The following is a 20,375-nucleotide window of genomic DNA, read 5'->3' on the forward strand; positions in this document are numbered from 1 at the left end:
CCGTACCTCTGACTGGGGAATCACTGCATTGTCAGTGTTCCTTTGGCTGGCAGTACGTTTGGGAGGCATTTTCTGCAACGTATAAATGCACGAATTAGAAAAGGGAGTTTCATAGAGTTTAACTCTATCGCACGAATTTAGAGTATGAAAGAAGTGAAACAATTCTTAATGTCTTATAGCTTCCTGATTATAAGTGTGGTGCACAACACACCCATAAGCAAGACTCTACTAGACACGGTTTCATAGACTCCCTAGAACTCTTGAACTCTGTGCTCTGATATCATGTTTGTCACGCCCCGGGAGGGTACCCTAGGTGCGACCGGCACTCGAAAGACATTTTTGGCCTCCAAGCGAACCACCTGGTCCAGTCACATATTCATTCAATCACATTCACTCAGAGGAAGACTCAATCATAGACACACTATTCATAATTTTGGGCCAAAGGCTAAATAACCATCAACTCAACAAACAGTTATAGAAGAACTACTCAAAGAATAATCCAACATTTCTATGCTCCGGTCTATGAAGCCTTTATCAATAATCTAGGAGGTGCCAATGACAAGCCCATGGCTACCAACAAGCAAAAATAAAGGAAATAAAACAAAACTATAAAGAAAGTCTTGGCATCCTCCGGAAGCTAGGAGGGCTCACCAAGTAGCTAGGAGTATGTAGATCTTCAACGGTGCGCCGGTTGATGATCTCTGGTACCTGTCTCTGCATCATGAAATAATGCCGGCCAAATGGCGTCAGTACATGGAATGTACGAGTATGTAAAATGGTCGAATAATACAACATCAGAAAAGGGTCAAACCATCTCAGAAATCTCAACTCAGAAGGAAGGAAACAACTCAATCAAGTGTCCTAAGTCTAACAAGAAATGGGTTAGACGGAACCAAATCACATGCCTCTCAACTCAAACCAACTCAGAGTACTATCAAGACCTAAATGGGAGTTTCTCTTATCCGACAACCATCACTTATGAGCCAGTAATAGTATAACAAGCCGACGTTGTTGCCACGTCCGTCCATACCTTGCCAGGGTATGAACGCGTCACCAATCATAGATTCCATCGATCAGTCAAGTCCTATCATTTCAGGACAATAAGATTGGAAATATCTGACTTTAACGGTTCGATCCCAATGGGAAGCATCTAACTTTAACGGTTCCATCCCTACCTATATTGGTGGCGTAGTTTTTGGGGTTCGAGTATAGACTATACTCTTACCTGCTTCGGTGCTCGATACTCCTCGCATGACTCCATACTCATAAGACTCCATCCAATCATCTCAAACAAGTCATCACGGCTAGTCTCATTTAGGACTTTGCCCACTCATTGACTCTATCCTCAATTCAACTCAATCAAGTCATAACGGCAAGTCTCATTTAGAACCTTGCCAACATCATCAACTCTATCCTCAATTCAACTCAATCAAGTCTAACTTAGATGTGCATTTATAACAACCTAAAAACATAACCAACCAGTTCTCTTCTCTTTTATCACATCCTTAGGACTCATCACAACTCCAAGGTTTTAAATCAACACTTCAAGAGGAATAACACATTTAAGGAAATTGACATATGTAACATAATCACATGGTTAAGGAAATCAACAAAGTATGTTAACAACTCATCTCGATCGACTCATGCTAATAAGAAGATTTTAGAAATTTCTTAGCTCAACAACATCAACATAATAGAAATCAATTAATAGATGACAAGACTCATTTGGACATAAGCCTATCAAGAAACTCCATTCTTATGGATATTTAACCTCAAAGAAAGTATAGGGAACATGGGTGGACTCAACCCATGCTTTGAGTAGCCTTACATACCTTAGTGAAGACTTGAAGAAAACCTTGATGTTGGGTCTTCAATGAAAAGCTTGAATCTCTTGAAGCTCTTGAATGAAATCTTTGTTGGAGAAGGATTGAAGAAGAAGAGAGGGATTTCTAGGGCTTTTAGAGAGAGAGAGGAGCTGAAAATAATGGTCCAAAATGTTCTAAGGCTGATACATATATAATTTGGGAAAATTCCCAAACTTCCCTTTCTCCAAAATTTCTGGAAATTAGGGTAAAACGCTACTGGCCCGATAGTGGTGCGTCGCGCCACTACGGCGCAAAGTCGAATAGGCTTAAAACCTAGACATCTGCTAGTGGCACGTCGCACCAAGGGCCAAACTACTGAGGCTGTTTTATGGCGTGATAGTGGCGCACCGTGCCCTTACAGCGCCAAGCCCAAGTTTTCTGGGTTCTAAAAAATAGGCTTGAAAACCCTGCACATCTCGTAGTGGCGCGCCGTGCCAGGGACCAAACTACTGAGGCTTGTTCCTGGCGTGATAATGGCACATCGCGCCACTGCGGCGCCAAGCCCAGATTTCCAGCAACCCAGGCCTGAAATTCCTGCCGTGCTAGTTCATCTTATGATCGTCATATCTTTTGACTCCAAACTCCAAAAATTACATTCTTGGTGGTGTTGGAAAGAAGACTCGATGACCTTTAATTCAATAGGTCGTGGACCACCCAGATTGTGTTCTTTCAAAAGATAGGGTCGTTTGAAGTCGACCCCTTATATGTACTCATCCTAAAACTTAGCCACGATGAATCTTTTGGACTTAGCTTGGTCCAAGGGGTCCTTTGTGACCCCACATCACCTCTAACACTTTTCAATTTCTCAGGGACTCATCTTAACTCGTGCATATACTTTACAATAATTAAGTTTGACCCTACACGAATACAAGAAGGGTCCGAATCTTAGGGAAACTTTTTGGGGGGTGTTACAATGACCTTCTCTACAACCTTCTGTTCCGGAAAGTTTTCACCAAGTATCCTTATTTGGTTCACAATATCCATCATTTTGGAAGAGTATTCTTTCACACTATCTGAATCCTTCATCTTCAAGAGCTCAAACTCCTCCTTCAAAGCTAAGACCTTAACGGACTTAACTCTGTTGCTGCCTTCAAACTCCTCCTTTAGATTATCCAAGGCTTCTTTGGCTGTCTCACAAGCCATAATTCTTGTAAACATCACTTCCGTAAGGCTGGAATGTATGCAAGTGAGAGCTCTTGGAGATTTAGTCACCAACTCATCATACTTTTTTATATCATTGAGAGTTGGGTTGTCTCTCAATGGCTGGACAACAGGTTATCCTTTCTCAATGATATCCCACAAGTTGAGAGCCTTCAAATAGGCCTTCATTTTAATGGCCCCAATATGATAATTATCGCCTGAAAAAATTGGAGGACCCATCGTTGATTGATTTTCTGGTGCCATATTTTCTAGCAAACAGATTCAAGAAAAAAAGCTTAAAAAAAGATGAACAAATCAACAAAAAAACAAATTCAAATCCGGTAAGAAATGGGCTATGATACCATGTTACAAGAAGGGGAAGAAGGATTAGAAAACAGAAAGTTGAAGCAGTAAATAAAATGTAGCTGTAAATTGCTACAAAACTGCAGGGAAGAAGAAGAGAAAGCTGGAATATTTTAAGTATTCTTCTTATGTTTAGATTGTTTATTACATAGGCTACACACATATATATAGTGTGTGTGTATGAGGACTACAAACCACAAAACAAGAAAAAAAAACTCACACAATACATATGTGGCCAACTAACCACCACTCTTTGTGACCAACTAACCACCACTTATTGTGGCCAACTGACCACCACTATTTGTGGCCAACTAACCACCACTTAGTTTTAAATAAAAGACTTGGTTACTACGTAAAAATATCTACTAAGTAGGAGATTCTTAGATAAATCTTAATTTCCTAACATAGCTCTTGACTCCATAAACGATTACTATTAGTAAGAAAGAATACAAAGTCTTTCTTCCCTTATCAGATACCTCTAACAACCAGTAATTAAGATTGTTAAGCATGCAATTAGACAAGCAAATTCAATTCTTCGTTTTCATATGGAAAGTAATTTCTGTTAAAATGATAATTCTGATATTTCACATGGATAGTTAAAAACTATTTGACAGTTTTAATGCTTTCCTAGTTTTTTGCCCTTCATTTCATTTAATCTTTTAACAAAGTGGCTAGCTCGTTGGATACCAATACATGACAGACTTTCTCAGTCTTTTAACAAAGTGGCAAGCTCGTTGGATATCAATGCATGTCAAACTTTCTCAGTCTTCGTGGAGAGTTGACAAAATACTTATGAAAATTATGTTCCAAAAGTTGATTATTTCCCTTCTCAATGATGCTCTGTACTCATTTCTTCTTTTCATTCCATCAAAACGTCAATGTCGGTATCACACAAATTATGCGGAGTAGAACTTGTTACCTAAGCAACTAAATCATGCACAGTGGAGACAATGCTTCACACGTTTCCTTTCACTACTAATCAATCTCTCATTCAAATTTCCTCATTTATCTTCAGCAAGTAATTTCTTTTTATCTCGTCTTAAAGTTGAATGCCTTAATAGCAAAAACAAATGTGAAGCCAAAAATAACAGTGTATCCGATAATTACGATTGCAACTATTGGAAGAAAAACATGCATGAAGCCAAAGTAACATCTCAAGAATTGTTCCATTGTTTCTTCATCACTAAGTTTATTTTGGAAATCTCCAAATTGATGCAACCAAACCTGCAAGATACCTAATTCATACTACTATAAGTATGACAATACTCAACTACCTACTAGCCATCAACCTTAATCCTCGATATACATACCTTCCTATCTAAGGTCATGTCCTTAGTCAACTGAAGTTGTGACATGTCTTGTCAAATCAACACCCTATAGTTCTTCTTAATCCTACCTATACCTCTCCTAATTCCGACTACAACTAACCTCTCACACCTCCTCATGGGTACATCCTCACACTTCCTATTCATATGTTTGAACCATCTCAGCCTTGCTTCCCTAATCTTGTCTGCCTTGAAGGACACTCCCACTTTGTCTAGTGTAACTTTGTTCTTAAGTAAATATCTATTAATATGCCCATGCATCCATTTGAGCATATTCATCTCCAAACTTTATCTTATGAACTTGGCATTATTGATTGGCCAACACTCAATCTCATATATTAGAGTTGGTCTAACCACTACAATGTAGAGTTTATCGTTCAACCTTGCATTTGTATTGCATTGTAATGATGAATACTCAACTATGCCTCATATTTCAGAGCATTGGCGGTAGTTTTCAAAATAATACCCAACTTATGAGGTCGGGATCAAACCACAAAGACCGGCAGATGGGATTATCTCCTATTATTCAATATTCAAATGAATTAGCAACTATAGTTCTTAACAAGCATGTATATGTATAAAATGGGGGGATTTATGTAACAAAAACAATTTATCGCCAAGTACTAAAAATGGGGAATTATAAAAAAATTATCCACAAAGAACGGAAAGGATTAGGGGTGTGCATACCGATTAGGGATTCAACTCAAGTAGGCTAAAATTAATCGTAACAAAAGAAATTGTGACATTTTGAAGACGACTTTTAGAAATCGGTATGGTCACTTTGAATTCTTAGTTATGTCTTTTGGACTAATGAATGCTCATTCAACTTTTATGGATTTGATGAATAGGGTGTTCAAGCAATATTTGGATATGTTCATAATTGTGTCATTGATGACATTTTGATCTATTCGCCGAGTGAGGAAGAGTATGCCGATTATCTGAGGATTGTATTGCAGATTCTCAAGGACCGTCAGTTGTTTGCTTAGTTTAGCAAGTGTGAATTTTGGTTGAGGTAAGTTCCTTTTCTTGGCCAAATTGCCTCCGGTGAAGGTATTATGGTTGATCCTAAGAAGACCGAAGTGGTTAAGAATTGGACTAGACCGTTGTCCCCTTTTGATATTTGGAGTTTCTTGGGCTTAGCTGATTATTATAGATGGATTATGGAAGGTTTCTCCTCCATTGCATTGCTCTTGACTACTTTGACTCAAAAGAAGGTGAAATTTCAATGGCTGAGGCATATGAGAAGATTTTCAAAAGTTGAAGGATAGACTTACTTTCGCTCCGGTGTTAACTTTGCCAAAAGGTTCCGATGGGCTTGTATTTTATTATGATACTTTACGAGTTGGTCTTGGTTGTGTTCTAATACAAAATTGTAAAGTGATAGCCTATGCTTCTAGGCAACTCAAGGTTCATGAGAAGAATTACCCGACCCACAATTTGGAATTAGCGGTAGTGGTTTTTGCTTTGAAGTTGTGGAGATACTATCTTTATGGTGTCCATGTTGATATATTCACCAATCACAATAGTTTGCAATATGTGTTCACTCAAAATGATTTGAATCTTCAACAAAGGAGATGGTTTGAATTATTGAAGGATTATGACATGAGTGTGTTATACCATCCTAGAAAGGCAAATGTGGTTGCCGATGCTTTTAGTAGATTTTCCATGAACAGTATTGCCCACATTGAGGATCAGAAGAAAGTGTTAGTTCAAGATGTTCATAGACTAGCCCATTTGGGTGTTGGATTGGTTGATTCCAAGGATGGTGGTGTTATTGTTCCAAATGGTTCTGAATTATCTATTGAGGCGGATGTTAAGGACAAGCAAGTTAATGACCCTACTTTATTTGAGTTGAAAAAAATAGTTGCCGAAAAAGCCATCGAGGCTTTCTTCCAAGGGAGAGATGGCGTTTTGAGATATCAAGACCGATTATGTGTTACCGATGTTGATGTCTTGAGGGAAATGATATTATATGAAGCTCATAGTTTGCAGTACTCTATTCATTCGGGTTCCACAAAGATGTATTGTGATTTGAGGGAAGTGTATTGGTGGAATAGAATGAAAAGGAATATTGCGCAGTTAGTGGCTAAATCTCCTAATTATCAATAAGTGAAGGTTAAGCATAAAAAACTAGGAGGTTTGGCTCAAACTATTAAGATTCTTACTTGGAAGTGGGAAGCCTTGAATATGAACTTCATTACATGTTTGCCTCGTACTCATAGGAAATATGACTCAATTTGGGTGGTTGTTGACCGAATGACTAAGTTAGCTCTTTTTCTTCCTATTAAGACTTCATATTCAGTGGAAGACTATGCTAGATTGTATATCTGAGAGTTGATTAAGTTTCATGATGTCACATTGTCTATCATTTTGGATCGAGGTACTTTGTGTACATCTCAGTTTTGGAGATCTTTCCAAAAGGGTCTTGGTACTCTAGTGAATCTTAGTACAACTTTTCACCCTCAGATGGATGGTCAGGCCGAGCATACTATTCAGACCTTAGAGGACATGTTGAGATCCTATGTTATTGATTTTAAAGGTAACTAGGATAATCATTTGTCATTGATAGATTTTGCCTATAATAACAGTTATCATTCCAACATTCAGATGGATCCATTCGAGGCCTTATATGGTAGGAGGTGTAGGTCTCCTATTGGTTGGTTCGAAGTTGGCGAAGTTGCCTTGATAGGACCCGGGTTGGTGCATGAGGCTATGGAGAAGGTGAGATTGATTAGAGAAAGATTGAAGGCTGTCCAGAGTCGACAAAAGTCCTATTCATATGTGAGGAGAAAATATTTGGACTAATACACAAGAAAAACTCTTAAAATCTTAAATTTCTATTTTTGTGACACCTTAATGCTGAAAAAGAGACACCGATGAAAATGCAATAAATATTGGTCAGTAGGTTTGTGAGAACCATCCTAGCCAAGTTTCGAATCCAATGAAGTCAGTAAACAAAGTTTATTGAAAAATGAGTGGACTAAAATGCTAAAAAAGGAGACACCTTTAATGGAGATGCAATGAGTATTGGTCATTAGGCTTGTAAAGCTCGGCCTGACCAAATTTGGGGGCCAACGGAGTCAGTCGACTAATTATCATAAATCAGTGGAATAACACACACCAAAAACACTTAAAATCTTGAATTTCAATGTCGTGACACCGAAATTTTAAAAAAGAAGATGTCATTAATGAAAATACAACGAGTGTTGATCATTGGCGTTGGGTTATGACCTGGCCATGTTTGGAGACAACAGAGTCAATCGACTAATTATCGAAGAATCAATAGAAAAAATGCCTAAAATCCTCAAAACCTGTTTTGTGATACCAAGTCCAAGTGATGTTCCTCTGTATAATGTCCACTAGGAAATCATCTTCTTAATTAGCTCATTTCCTATTCTGCAGCTAAAGTCGAAATAATACAGTAATTAGTACAACGAAATGAAAAGTGCTCAGTTTACTAATTGTCTATTTTACCCCACACTATCATATAGAGTTCAACAGAAGTTTATTGAATACAAATGAAGAAGCTAATGAACAAAAGTAAAATAGTGCAGCTAAACACCTTTATTAATTTAATTCTGTTTCTTTTCAAGCTAGCAATCAAAACATAATTACAAATAGATAAAGTAAAAATAGGCTCAAACCACTCAAATGAAATTACAAACAACACATGACTCCAATTAGTACTATACAACAACTTTACTAAAGGAACCAGGAAAAATAAAAGCAACATGTTAACTTGCAGCTCAGAAAAAACACCACTGAAAGAGATGCTAACTTCTATGCTTCCAGAAATGCGTTCTTGATTTTGCTAAGCCTCTTGACTACATCCTCCATGGTTATTCTTGATTCTGGCATTTCCTTTGTGCAGTCTAAAGCCAATTCTATCACGGAGGCTATGCAGATTTCACTTTTGGAAGTGATCTGTTCTTCCTCGGAAAAAAGATTTGCATCCACAATGTCCATCATAGTCCCTGAAAATGATTGTGTGATCCATTTCCTCAAGTCAAGATTTTCATTGCATATATCTTCATCTGTTGGCCTTCTTTTTGTCAAAACCTCCATCAACATGATGCCGTAACTATAAACATCACCACTAGCAGACACTATTCCCTCCGAGCCGTATTCTTAGAAAAGGATTAAAGAAAAGTTACTCAATTATAATACAACAATAATTCTGCATAAATAAAGACTGGCATTTTTTACTTGTAGAATTTGGAGTGGCTTAATTATGAAAAGAGAAAATCAAAGAGAATAGATTTTTTATACCTGGTGCAATGTATCCAAGAGTGCCCAATGTCTCTGTATAAGCCATGGACTTGCTTATGGCTAAAATTTTAGAGATTCCAAAATCACCAACATGAGCCACCATCTCTTCATCCAAAAGAACATTGGCTGGCTTTAGGTCGCAATGAACTATCGGAATATTATGACCATGGTGTAGATATTCGATAGCCACAGCCACATCAAGCATTATGGCGACTCTTTGAAGGAGGTTCAAGTGGGACTCTTCTCTGTACAACCAATTCTCAAGACTCCCGTTGGGCATATATCGCAGAACAAAAGCTCTTATATAGTCACTAGAACAAGTAGTAATCACCGGAACAAGATTTCTGTGTCTAACATTTCTCATCACTTCACATTCTGTATCAAACCTCTTGCATACTTGCTCATTTTCCAAATCTAGAACCTTTATCGCCACTACACTTCCACCAGATAATGTGCCTTTGTACACAGAGCCAGAACTTCCCACACCAATTAAATTTGATTCATCAAAACTATTTGTTGCTCGTTGAATCTCATGATAAGAAACAAATTGATAAGTCCCGATCTCTAGTACTTTTTTCACATCTTTGGACTTTCCTTTCTTTTTTTGTTTCATTATCCAAATTGAAACCAACAAAAATATTAGAAAGGATGAAATAATCACTGGCGTAACAATTTTTAGCACAATCTCCTTTAGCTTTGATTGTTGTCCAGGATTAGTGATAGCACAAGCAGGAATCTCCAATATGTGTGCTCCACATAGACCTTTGTTCCCGAGAAATGATTGCAGAGTGGAATTTGCAAACACACCACCACTCGGTATGACACCTTCTAAACCATTAAATGAAACATTAATGCTTTTAAGGTATGAGAGTTTTTCCAAAGACATAGGAATACTACCTGACAATGCATTTAAAGACAAATTCAAGAATTCCAAGTTTATCAAGTTGGCAAAGGATAATGGAATTAGGCCAAAAAATGAATTGTTTGATAGGTCAAGAGACTGTAGGTTTTGGAGTTCTCCCAATCTGCTTGGTATCATGCCGGAAAAGTGGTTACTGAAAAGATATAGTTCTACAATGGCTTTCAGTCCTCCAATAACTGATGGAACTTCTCCCTCTATAGAATTCTGTGACACATCCAGATAGATAAGACCACTCATTTTCCAAAGGTTCAATGGAAATTTTGATGAAAATTTATTAGAACCCAAATAAAGCATTTGAAGCATGCTAAGATTTCCTAAGCATTCTGGAATTGATCCAGAGAGATCATTACCATCCAGAAATAATTGAACCAAATTAGACAAATGGCATACCGCCTCTGGAATATGTCCCTGCAATTTATTGTTAGTTAGACACATCCCTTGGAGTTACTTAAGCTTACCAATCTCAGAAGGAATATTCCCTATCAAGTTGTTTCCTTCAAAGTCTAGGGAGATTAGACTGCTTATGTTGCCTATACTTGTGGGGATGAGGCCATTGATGTGTGTTTCTGATATTTCAAATATTTCAATAGTAGATGAAAGATTCCCAATAGAATTGGGAAGAACGCCATTCAACGGATTTGAACCCACTTCTAGATATTTCAACATCCTACATTCCACCAAAGAATCGAAGAATCGCAACTCATGCTCTCTTGGTTCATTGGTAAGTTGATTAGTATGTAGGACCAATTTTTGCAGTTCACGAAGATTTCCTAAATTAGTAGGAATTGCGCCTGTGAGAAAGTTCTGTGCTAGCACCAGTATCTCAAGCTTGGAAGCATTTATTATGAACAATGGAATTTCCCCTTTGATCTGATTGTCTCCCAAGTAAAGTTCTCCAAGGTTCGGAAGATAAAGACCTGTAGTGGCTGGAATTCTCCCGGAGAGGTTATTGGAACTGAAATTGATTATTTCCAAAGAAGATATATTGAAAATAACCTCTGGAATTTGACCAATAAGATTATAATTCTCCCCAAAGGTTAATTGCCTCAAATTTGATAGCTTCCCTAATTCTGGAGGAATTTGCCCCACTATGCGATTGTTTCCACAAAAAATATATTGCAGAGTGGAAATATTTCCCAATGAAGTGGGAATAGTCCCTTTTATCGGATTCTCACCAATATAAAACTCCTGGAGCTTGGATAAACAATCAATATTTTTTGGTATTTCTCCAGTTATGTTGTTGAATGATATGGACAAAACTTTGAGCTCTGTGAGTTGACATATATTGGAAGGAATGCAACCAGAAATTTGGTTGAAAGATATACTTAAAAACTTCAGATTTGACACAGTATTCCCTTCATCTAGCAAGAGAGGACCAGATAGTCTATTGTATCGCACATGTATGGCAAGCAGCGATGAGATATTAAACAGTTCCTTTGGAATGCTGCCACTGACTATATTCCCAGACAAACTGAAGTTCATCATTTTTGTGGCATTTCCAACAGAAGGAGGGATCATACCCGTGAGGCTATTGTTCCTGAGATCCAAGACTCTGAGTTCGGGTACATACCATGGCCCTTTCCACATTTCACCACTGAGTTCATTGAAAGCCAATGAAATTATTTGAACTCTTCGGTTTTGAAATAGACTTGTTGGAATACTTCCTTGGAGCTGATTGTTTTGAAAATCAATCACTCGCAAGCGAGACAAGTGGCCAAGTCCATAAGGGATGCCACCATGGAATAAGTTGTTCCCAAGATTGATCTCTCTGAGAAAGGACAAATTGGCCAAAGACGGGGAAATTATGCCTTGAAGTTGCAAATTAGGTAGAGCCAACGCCACAACCCTTTGCCTTTGGAAACTGCAAGTGACACCAAACCAAGAACAAAAAGAATTATTTTTGGTCCAATTAATGGCCAAAAAATGATTGGGACTTGTAATAAGATTTTGGAAAACTAGTAGAGCTTGTTGGTCAGTCTCATTTGAAAAAGCAAGTGATATAGAAAATTGAATTAGAAAGAGAAGAATCAATAAGAGAATGTTATTCTTCATGTTGTTACTATGCACTTGGAAACTGATTGCTTTAAAGGGGATTTGGAAGCTTGATTTATGTTTCAAATGTATTATTCCATTATATAGCACCACTTATATTGTTGACTTGACAGAGAAATTGGTATTTTATTCCATTATATAGCACCACTTATATTGTTGACTTGATAGAGCAATTGGTATTTGCCCAAGTCTTCACGGCATCATCAAGAAGAACAATCGTGAACATATATATTCAAGAAAATTTTCATATGTAATATGTAACTGAAGAAATATAGTAATCATAACATTCATGTAAGAGTGAATTATCATATGATATACCTTAAAAGTATGAACTCTTTAACCTCAAAGTTAAATTACTTAAATACCCTTATAAATTATTTAAAAATTAAATTACGTAAATAACCTTTTAAATTATTTAAATACCCTATTATAGAAAACCCTCACCCGTACAACTCTTGCTTAGCCACACTTGTTATTCTTCACCAACAGCAACTCTTAAAAAAACCTAACACCTATAAGCAATTATCAATTAACCAATTCTTCATACTTTTTAAAAAGAACAACGTAGTTGTAATTGAAGTATCATTGTCTTTCCAATCCTCATATTATTTCTCCAACGTTTCAGCACAAGCTTGCAAATTTCTTCTTCTATGTGTTGTCACAAAATCTTTTTGTGATTATAGGTGTCGGCAGATGGTGCAATATAGTCACAATTCTTCAAAAGAAGAAAAGTTTGATCTTTATCCTTTACCATAACAGGACGTTCTTTTTCCGGTATGAATTTTTAAAACTTTTTTCCAGGTAGTAGATGATAACAATGTGGAGTTATGGGAAGCAACAATGTTGTCAGCTGAGAATTCAAGGAGTTATATATGTTTCACTTAGCGCTGAAAATATTGATGATCTGCCTTAATATTCGTCATCATACTTGGCAAATATTCTACTTTCTCTACCATTTATATGTTCTTCAGAAATTCACTATCTTTTCTTCCATTTAAATTTTTTGAATATCATATCCAATATATGTGAGTTATGCAATTTTCTTTTTGTTCTTCTAATATATCATGAGTAAACATGTTATTTATACCGTAAAATAATCTAATAAATAAATGAAAAACAAAACATAAACAAAGAGAAAAGTGAACATTAAAAACGTGTGAAGAAGTGATAATTGTGCAAATAGTATTGTCGTGACGAATCCTTTTAAGAGAAAATCATGAATATTAAACTAAAAAGTAAATACATAAGTAAATTTAAATGTAGAATATATATCGAAATGAAGAAGTTACATTTTCGACTTTTTATCTTTTCATGTACTCAATCTATTAGTGCAATATTGTATTTCATAGAAATGTATTTTTTAGGTTGGACTTTTAGCTTGATTTACCCATTACTTATTGTTGTTTTTGGTCAAATTTGTTTACCACACTTCAACAATTTTGTTATCTATTAGTTAAAGTTTTAGTACCAAGATGCTTTTGGAAAAAAAAAGAAAAAGAAGATCTTCTATGTGTCATGACATTTATTTTTAATGTTGACGAAGTCTTAGACATATTTTTTCTTTGTCTAACATATTTTTAAGATGTTTAAAAAAATATTAATAACACTGTATATAATTCATGTATAATCTACATGTAGTAGGAGTAATTTATCTTTAAGCGCTTTTTGACAAGTTTCCATAACAATCTTTGAACATGAACATGTAAGACATGAAAGAGATTGCATAGAGTAGCCTTTATTTGATTTATTTTGTTGTTGATATGAACATCATGTTGTATTTATAGTATGAATATTCTTTTTTTTTTGCTGAAATAATTAGCATGAAGGCAATTTACTGTGGTCATTTTCATTTAATCATTGTAGGTATTAGGAATAAATTGCATCTAGGCACATTTTGTGATGTTTTGATTACGAGCTTTAAACATAAAAATGTAGCATATGAAAAGGGATGACATTAGTTGTCATGTATTATTGCAGTATAATATATTTGGTAGTTATTTAATAATATTTGGTAGCATATTTGTAAGGAAATAATTAGTTTTCCTTAATATTTGATAGCATATTTGGTAGCATATTTATAAGGAAATAATTAGTTTCCTTATTTCAATATTGTATCACATATATATTTTCCCTTGGAGGAATGAATCAAAGCAAGTTTTAAGTTCTTTTCATGTATTTACATTTTTTATATAAACTTCATATTGTATGTATAATATAATTTTATTATTTGTGTGAAAAAAATTAACAGTACAAAGGCAACTGAGTGTTGTGCTTTGAGAGCACGGATAGCAAAGGACCTTTGCAAGTTAATGCAAATTAAAAAGGTCATTCGAGCAAATATCATGTTTATCAGTCACACATTTTAATTATGTCTCTTAAGTCTAGGAGATGATGAAATTTTGAAGTAGATATTCAAAAATCAGTGGAATTGAAAGTAAACGATAAGGGAATCAAACCCAAGAATAGATGTGGATGGCTATCTTCTATTGATCAATTATATAGTGTTAAAGCTACAAGATTTATGAAGTTAGTGGTGTTTCTTCTCACACGAATATTAGAAAGTGAAGACATAACAATCATCTAATAAAAGCTATGTTTCTTCTAATTTTTTTTTACTATACTAAAAGTAACCAACTGACCAGAAAGAGACAAAATCAACTCTAAAAAAGAATATCAACTAATGTCATCGTAATATCTGCAAATGACAACTTAATTCTGCACTAATATTAATTAAGTTCTTCAAATGTTCACGTGGTAGCCTTTGAAAATGAACAATAAATGTTAAGAGATAAGACATTATCTCAAAGATTTTTTTTGTTTGAATTTTTAAAACTTACCCAGATACTATAAATGGATAGTACTTTTGGAAAATTAACATGAAGAAAAATTAATCCTAGATAGTGGATAATACGTTTTTATTATGAAATGACCAATGATGTAGATTTACAAAAATGTGAATTTTCTACTGTAAAATATGTGACTTGAAGTGAAACTTCGTAAAGGTAATCCACTATATATCTTAAATAAAAGATTAATGTACAAAATATTTGCGTACGCTATTAATTTTGATTAACAATGTTCATGGAAGTCAAGATACTAAAAAAATAACTACACAACATGAAAAAAAACCATATTGGCAACCAAAAAAACTAAAACTCACGAACATCAAATGGTTAGAAAATATTAAGATAAGGTACGACCCTTGCTTCCTATATTTTGAATGAATCTAGAACCACAATAAGCATATTCATTAGAGTAGGTTGATTAGCTCATGTGCAATTGATCAATATTAATATGAATTATTGAATATGAGCAGTAAAGCGTCAAGTTAAATTAATCATGGTATTAAGTCTTTGCCAACTTATAGTCAAACCATGTTTACTTCGAGTAACATATTCAAATAATATCCAAAAGTCAATGAAATTTTATTTAAATAAAAAAAATTAGAAAATGAATAGATACTTTTAAAGTCAAAAGAAAAGAAAATAGAGCCTAACATTTTTTTCTCACTCATATAAATTAGCAAGGTTGTACGCTTCAAAGTTGATAAAAGTGTAATTTGTGAAAAATGAGTCAATAATCAATCTCTAATAAATCAGAAGAACTAAATAGCAGCAAAACAAATCTACGATGATATTTTTTTGGAATGTATATATACGATGATATTTATAGTGATTATTCAAATAAATTGATATTTTATTATTTCAAAGTTTTATTTTTAATATATTGATATCTTATATGTGTGTACTACATGATTCGATATACACGTGCAATGCACGTGCCGAAGAACTAGTAAAACTAAAAGTGAGAAGCTAGAAAGTGCAAAGTTGAATTACCATTTACCCCTGTTCCTACTAAATCAAAATTTTACCATAAAATATTTAATTAGTTAAATATAAATAGTATCATATCATCTTGTTCTTTTAAAAACTAAATTACTTATATTTTTCTAATTTTTCCCATTTTGTATTTGTTTTTATTTCTCTTCTTCAATTTACTTAGCACAATAAAGTAATTAAGACAAAAGAATTTCAGTAATTAACTTCATTTGACTAATTAAATGCAAGATGAGATTCATCTCATTGATGGAAAAAAATCGATACACAGAGAACACTAGCATTCACTTTGGTGACTTTTCTACACCTTTTAAGAAAAAAAGAATTTGGGACGGATGAAAAAACAGCATATAAGTAACTATTGGAATCTATTTATTTATCATTTTTTTATTTGCTTTAAATATTTGTTTTCATAACTCATATGTAATTACTAATTCAATTTCTATTTCTAATATCTATAACTTTTAAAACTTTTCATATTCATAACCTCCAATATTTAATTTAAAACTTTAAGATATTTTTTGATATTCCTTAATTTTTATCTATATAAATTCATCTTCTTTGTTTCATGAGACTCCCACCCAAGATTATCCTTTTCCTTCTATAGTTAAAATAGTGAAGAACTTATATTATTATTGTACTATTTGTTTCGTGGTTTAGCTTAAATCGATGAAGATGACTCTTGAATTTTGATTGATCATGGGAGAAGGCGTTGAAAAAGAACTCGAAAAATTATGTATTGATTTTGTATCTCTTTTTTCGTCTATATTGTTATGATTAAAGTCTTAAGAAGGATGTGAATATTGTATTTTTTTCTTCTCTGTTTTTTTTTGTTTGTTTGTTATTTCTCTCTATTACACATCTTTGATTTAGTTTTCTATGAATTTCTAATTGTCGTAAATTAGTTATTTGTGAATTCATTGGAAGTTTGCTAACTACTACCAAAGTTAAAAATTTACGGTTGCTTAGAAGAAATTAAGTTTAAACAATAAAATACGTCTCTCATTTGGTGTTTCTTATCATATTTTTAAAAATTAATTTATAATTATTATATTTTATTACTCATTACACACACATAATTTCATATAGTTTTAGTCGTTCTAAAGAATCTATAAAAAGTAATATGGAACACACATGCAATGCATGTGTCCAGAGACTAGTAGGTTAATAAACCACTAAATATTTTCGTTTTGCAAGTTTCATACATAAACTACAAAACCCATGAATTATTATGAACTCATATTAAAACTTCATGGAGGAGCATTCAACGTGAACATCAACCAAACAGGTTCAATTGAACCCCCTTGCACCCCATGTCTCCACCCCTTACAAAAATATCCGATAGTTTAGGTATGAAATCCGCAAAATAATAATAGTTTAGATTTTTTGTAATCTATTCACTCTTCATTTAATTTGTGCGTCTGTGTGTTGTTTATATTGTACTACCTCTGTTCTATTTTGTATGACATAGTATGATTCGACAGGAAATTTGAGAAGACATTAAAAACTTTTGAAATTTTAAGTCTTAAACATGTTATAACATATGTATAACTACAAAACTATTATTTTTTGTCATTATAGATAAAATGATTTTTTTTATAAACATTTCCTAAATGGTTGAGATTTCCACAAACTTTTATTGAAATATCATCACATTGAGGAATACATTGACAAAAACACAAGAATACAGGTGAATTGCGTAAACTGAGAGGTAAGGAAATTGATTGAAATCATCATTTTCAAAGACTTAGGAATAGTACCTGACAATGCATTTTTAAAGACAAGTCAAAAGCGGGAGGAAAATATTTGCATGCATTATTTGTGCACATCCAAAATTGGAAGGCATAGATGTCAGTTGAGGCCAATGAAAAGTGTGCTGCTTCTTGACAAGGGATATCACCCTTTTTAAGTTGTATTCTAATACTCTTTCCATCGAGGGAGTCTAGGTGTAACTGATAAAATTGTTGTCATGAAATTACGAGTTCGAGTTATGGAAATAACTTTGTGCAAAACTAATGTAAGGTAAGGCTATATACAATAGACGTCATGATCTGATTCTTCCTCGGGCCTCACATATAATGAGAGCTTAATACGCCGGACTATCCTTTTAATACTCCCTCCATTTTATATTAGTTGTCAAAGTTACACCATTATATAGCACCAAGAATGAAAAGAAAGAAAGAAATGGAAAAGGATAGTGGCAAATGAGAAAGTTGATTAACAGTTGATTCCACTTGGATTATTTCCACAAAACAGAAGAAAGACACTTTTGGTTTATACATCTCTATATCTATTGCAATATCCACTATGGGTGCAGAATGATTAAACTTAAATTGCACCAACCATTTCAAATAGCGTCAGTTATTTTTCCACCAAAATACTAATTATTCACTGCCACTTGATAAGGATAAGGATGCAGAGTCCTAATACATTGGCATATTCATGAGTGTATAGTCCTAGTATGTAGTTAGTTCCTCTTACTTGGGTCTCTTATGTTCAGCAAACTCCTTTCTCTTCTATACTTGTACATATATAAATACCACACATTGTATCAATAATACTCAAGCTTTTCATCATCGTATTCAACTCTTATATGGTATCAAGAGCCAGCTAAACACTCTAATGAGTATATCCGATCCTCTTTTTTTTATTTATTTAGAATTCCAACTCTCTTCCACTACTAAAAAACTGCCAAAAAACGACGCAAAAAAGCGACGGACTCAACGGAAAAGCGACACAGTCACTTCCGTCACTTTTTTGCTCGACGCTTTTGAAGGAGCGACAGACAGGGCCGTAAAAAGCGACGGACTGCGTCGCCCCTAATTTTTTTAATTAAAAAAAATATATAAAAAAACGACGGACTCCGTCGTTTTATTTTTTTTAAAAAGATATTATTTAATAAAAAGCGACGGACGTTTAGTCTCCGTCCGTCGCTTTGTTTATCTTAAAATTTTGCAGAAGAGCGACGGACAGGGTCCTTTAGTCCGTCGCTTTTCTGGAAAAATATAAAAACAAAAAACCAAAAAAGCGACGGACTAAAGGACCCTGTCCGTCACTTTCCTGGAAAAATATAAAAAAAAAACAGAAAAGCGACGAATTAAAGGACCCTGTCCATCGCTTTTCTCCAACACTTTTGATAGCAAAAATCTGCAGTTTTTGCGGCCCGCCTGCAATCAAAATTCAATTCAATTGTATTCAATTCAACATATTCAAACACAAATAACAACAAACAAAATCCGCAAAATACATAATAACAAACATAATTAAACACTTAAAATGAATAAAATCATAATTTAGAACGATTTAAAGTATTTCAAAGTTAACAAAAAAAACTCAAAAATGTTCATAAACTAACAGGAAACCCCAAGGACTATTTGCTATATATTCATCACTTTCGTCGGAATCATTCGGAGTGGACACTCTTGAATAACAGGGCGAAGGCTGATGGGCGAGGTTGAGCACTTGTTCTTTAATTTGCTCAACTTGTTCATTCATACCTTTTTGATCCTCGATCCTTCTTTTCTCTGATTCTGTCAATACGCGTGTAAGTTCTGTAATTTGCTGAGACATTGCAGCTATCTGAACTCTGTCAATGGTCTCGGCTTAACGCGATGATCCAATACATTCTAAACCTGATTGGAGTCGTCGTACATTATTCCTAGAGCCCATTTCATATATTCATCCCTTGTGGCTGCCTCCAACCACTTTTTCTGTCCAAATTTGAGTGGACTGTTTAGGCGTTAGCTGAATCGAATCTCCCCTCTCACGTACGTGCCACTCATAATCTTGCTGCATATTAGAAAATAAAAATTATAATCAAACTATATATATATATATATAAAAAAAAAAAAAACTTAGAATTAAAATATATTATATTATATCTTAAATAACTTAAATAGGCTTATTCAACCCTTTCCTCCACCCACTCATCCGAATCCGACTCATTAGTCTTTACAGTATTTCTGTAAGTCCATTCTAGCTCTTGTGTTGTCTTTTGTCTTGCCCTTAACATCCATCATTGTGTTAAACAAATTGTCAAAATAATTTTTCTCAATATGCATCATATCAAGATTATGTCGTAAGAGATTATCCTTCCAATATGGCAACTCTCAGAATATGCTCTGTTTGGTCCAATTATGTTCAACACCATATCCAGAAAGTCTAGATGCTAGAGTTTCTGTAACTTTAGGCAATTGAGAAACTCTCTCCCAAATTTGATGTCCTGTCAGTGATAGAGGTGGAGGGTCATTTTCAACCCTCTTTTTTTGAATGCATGTTTCATCTTTCTAAACTCATGGTTCATTGGCAAGAACTAACGATGACAATCAAACCATGAATTGTTTCTGCCATGCTTTAAGGTGATGTTCCATGCAATGAGGACAAGCAATCTTTCCAGTAGTCATCCAACCAGACAACATTCTGTATGCAGGAAAATCATTAATAGTCCACATTAAAATAGCATGCATAACAAAATTCAGCTTAGTTGATATATCGTAAGCCACTACTCCTTCAAACCACAATTGTTTAATCTCATCTATCAATGGTTGTAGATAGACATCAATCAAAATTTTAGGATTGATAGGACCTGGAATAACACAACTTA

The 20,375-nt window shown here is 34.4% G+C and overlaps 2 protein-coding genes across 2 annotated transcripts; both read right to left on the reverse strand.

Moving 5' to 3' along the window:
* Positions 1–8,473: 8,473 nt before the first annotated feature.
* LOC129869861 (receptor kinase-like protein Xa21) lies at positions 8,474–10,121 on the reverse strand. Its single transcript, XM_055944448.1, has 2 exons — positions 8,963–10,121; positions 8,474–8,820 (listed from the first exon to the last, which is right to left on the reverse strand). Exons 1-2 carry the CDS (start codon positions 10,119–10,121, stop codon positions 8,474–8,476), a joined length of 1,506 nt encoding a protein of 501 aa, XP_055800423.1.
* A 207-nt stretch (positions 10,122–10,328) lies between these two features.
* Positions 10,329–19,342, reverse strand: LOC129869862 (LRR receptor-like serine/threonine-protein kinase GSO1). The gene is made up of 2 exons (XM_055944449.1): positions 19,128–19,342; positions 10,329–11,745 (listed from the first exon to the last, which is right to left on the reverse strand). Exons 1-2 carry the CDS (start codon positions 19,340–19,342, stop codon positions 10,329–10,331), a joined length of 1,632 nt encoding a protein of 543 aa, XP_055800424.1.
* Positions 19,343–20,375: the final 1,033 nt, after the last annotated feature.

This window comes from Solanum dulcamara, chromosome 10 (genome assembly GCF_947179165.1).
Source record: "Solanum dulcamara chromosome 10, daSolDulc1.2, whole genome shotgun sequence".
Lineage (NCBI taxonomy): Eukaryota > Viridiplantae > Streptophyta > Magnoliopsida > Solanales > Solanaceae > Solanum > Solanum dulcamara.

Coding starts and splice junctions, on each gene's coding strand:
- LOC129869862 (XM_055944449.1), bottom strand. CDS start 19,342: ATGTCTCAGCAAATTACAGAACTTACACGCGTATTGACAGAATCAGAG. Junction 11,746..19,127: donor AATAGTCCTTGGGGTTTCCT/GTTAGTTTATGA, acceptor TGTCACTTGCAG/TTTCCAAAGGCAAAGGGTTG.
- LOC129869861 (XM_055944448.1), bottom strand. CDS start 10,121: ATGAGTGGTCTTATCTATCTGGATGTGTCACAGAATTCTATAGAGGGA. Junction 8,821..8,962: donor TCTTGGATACATTGCACCAG/GTATAAAAAATC, acceptor TCCTTTTCTAAG/AATACGGCTCGGAGGGAATA.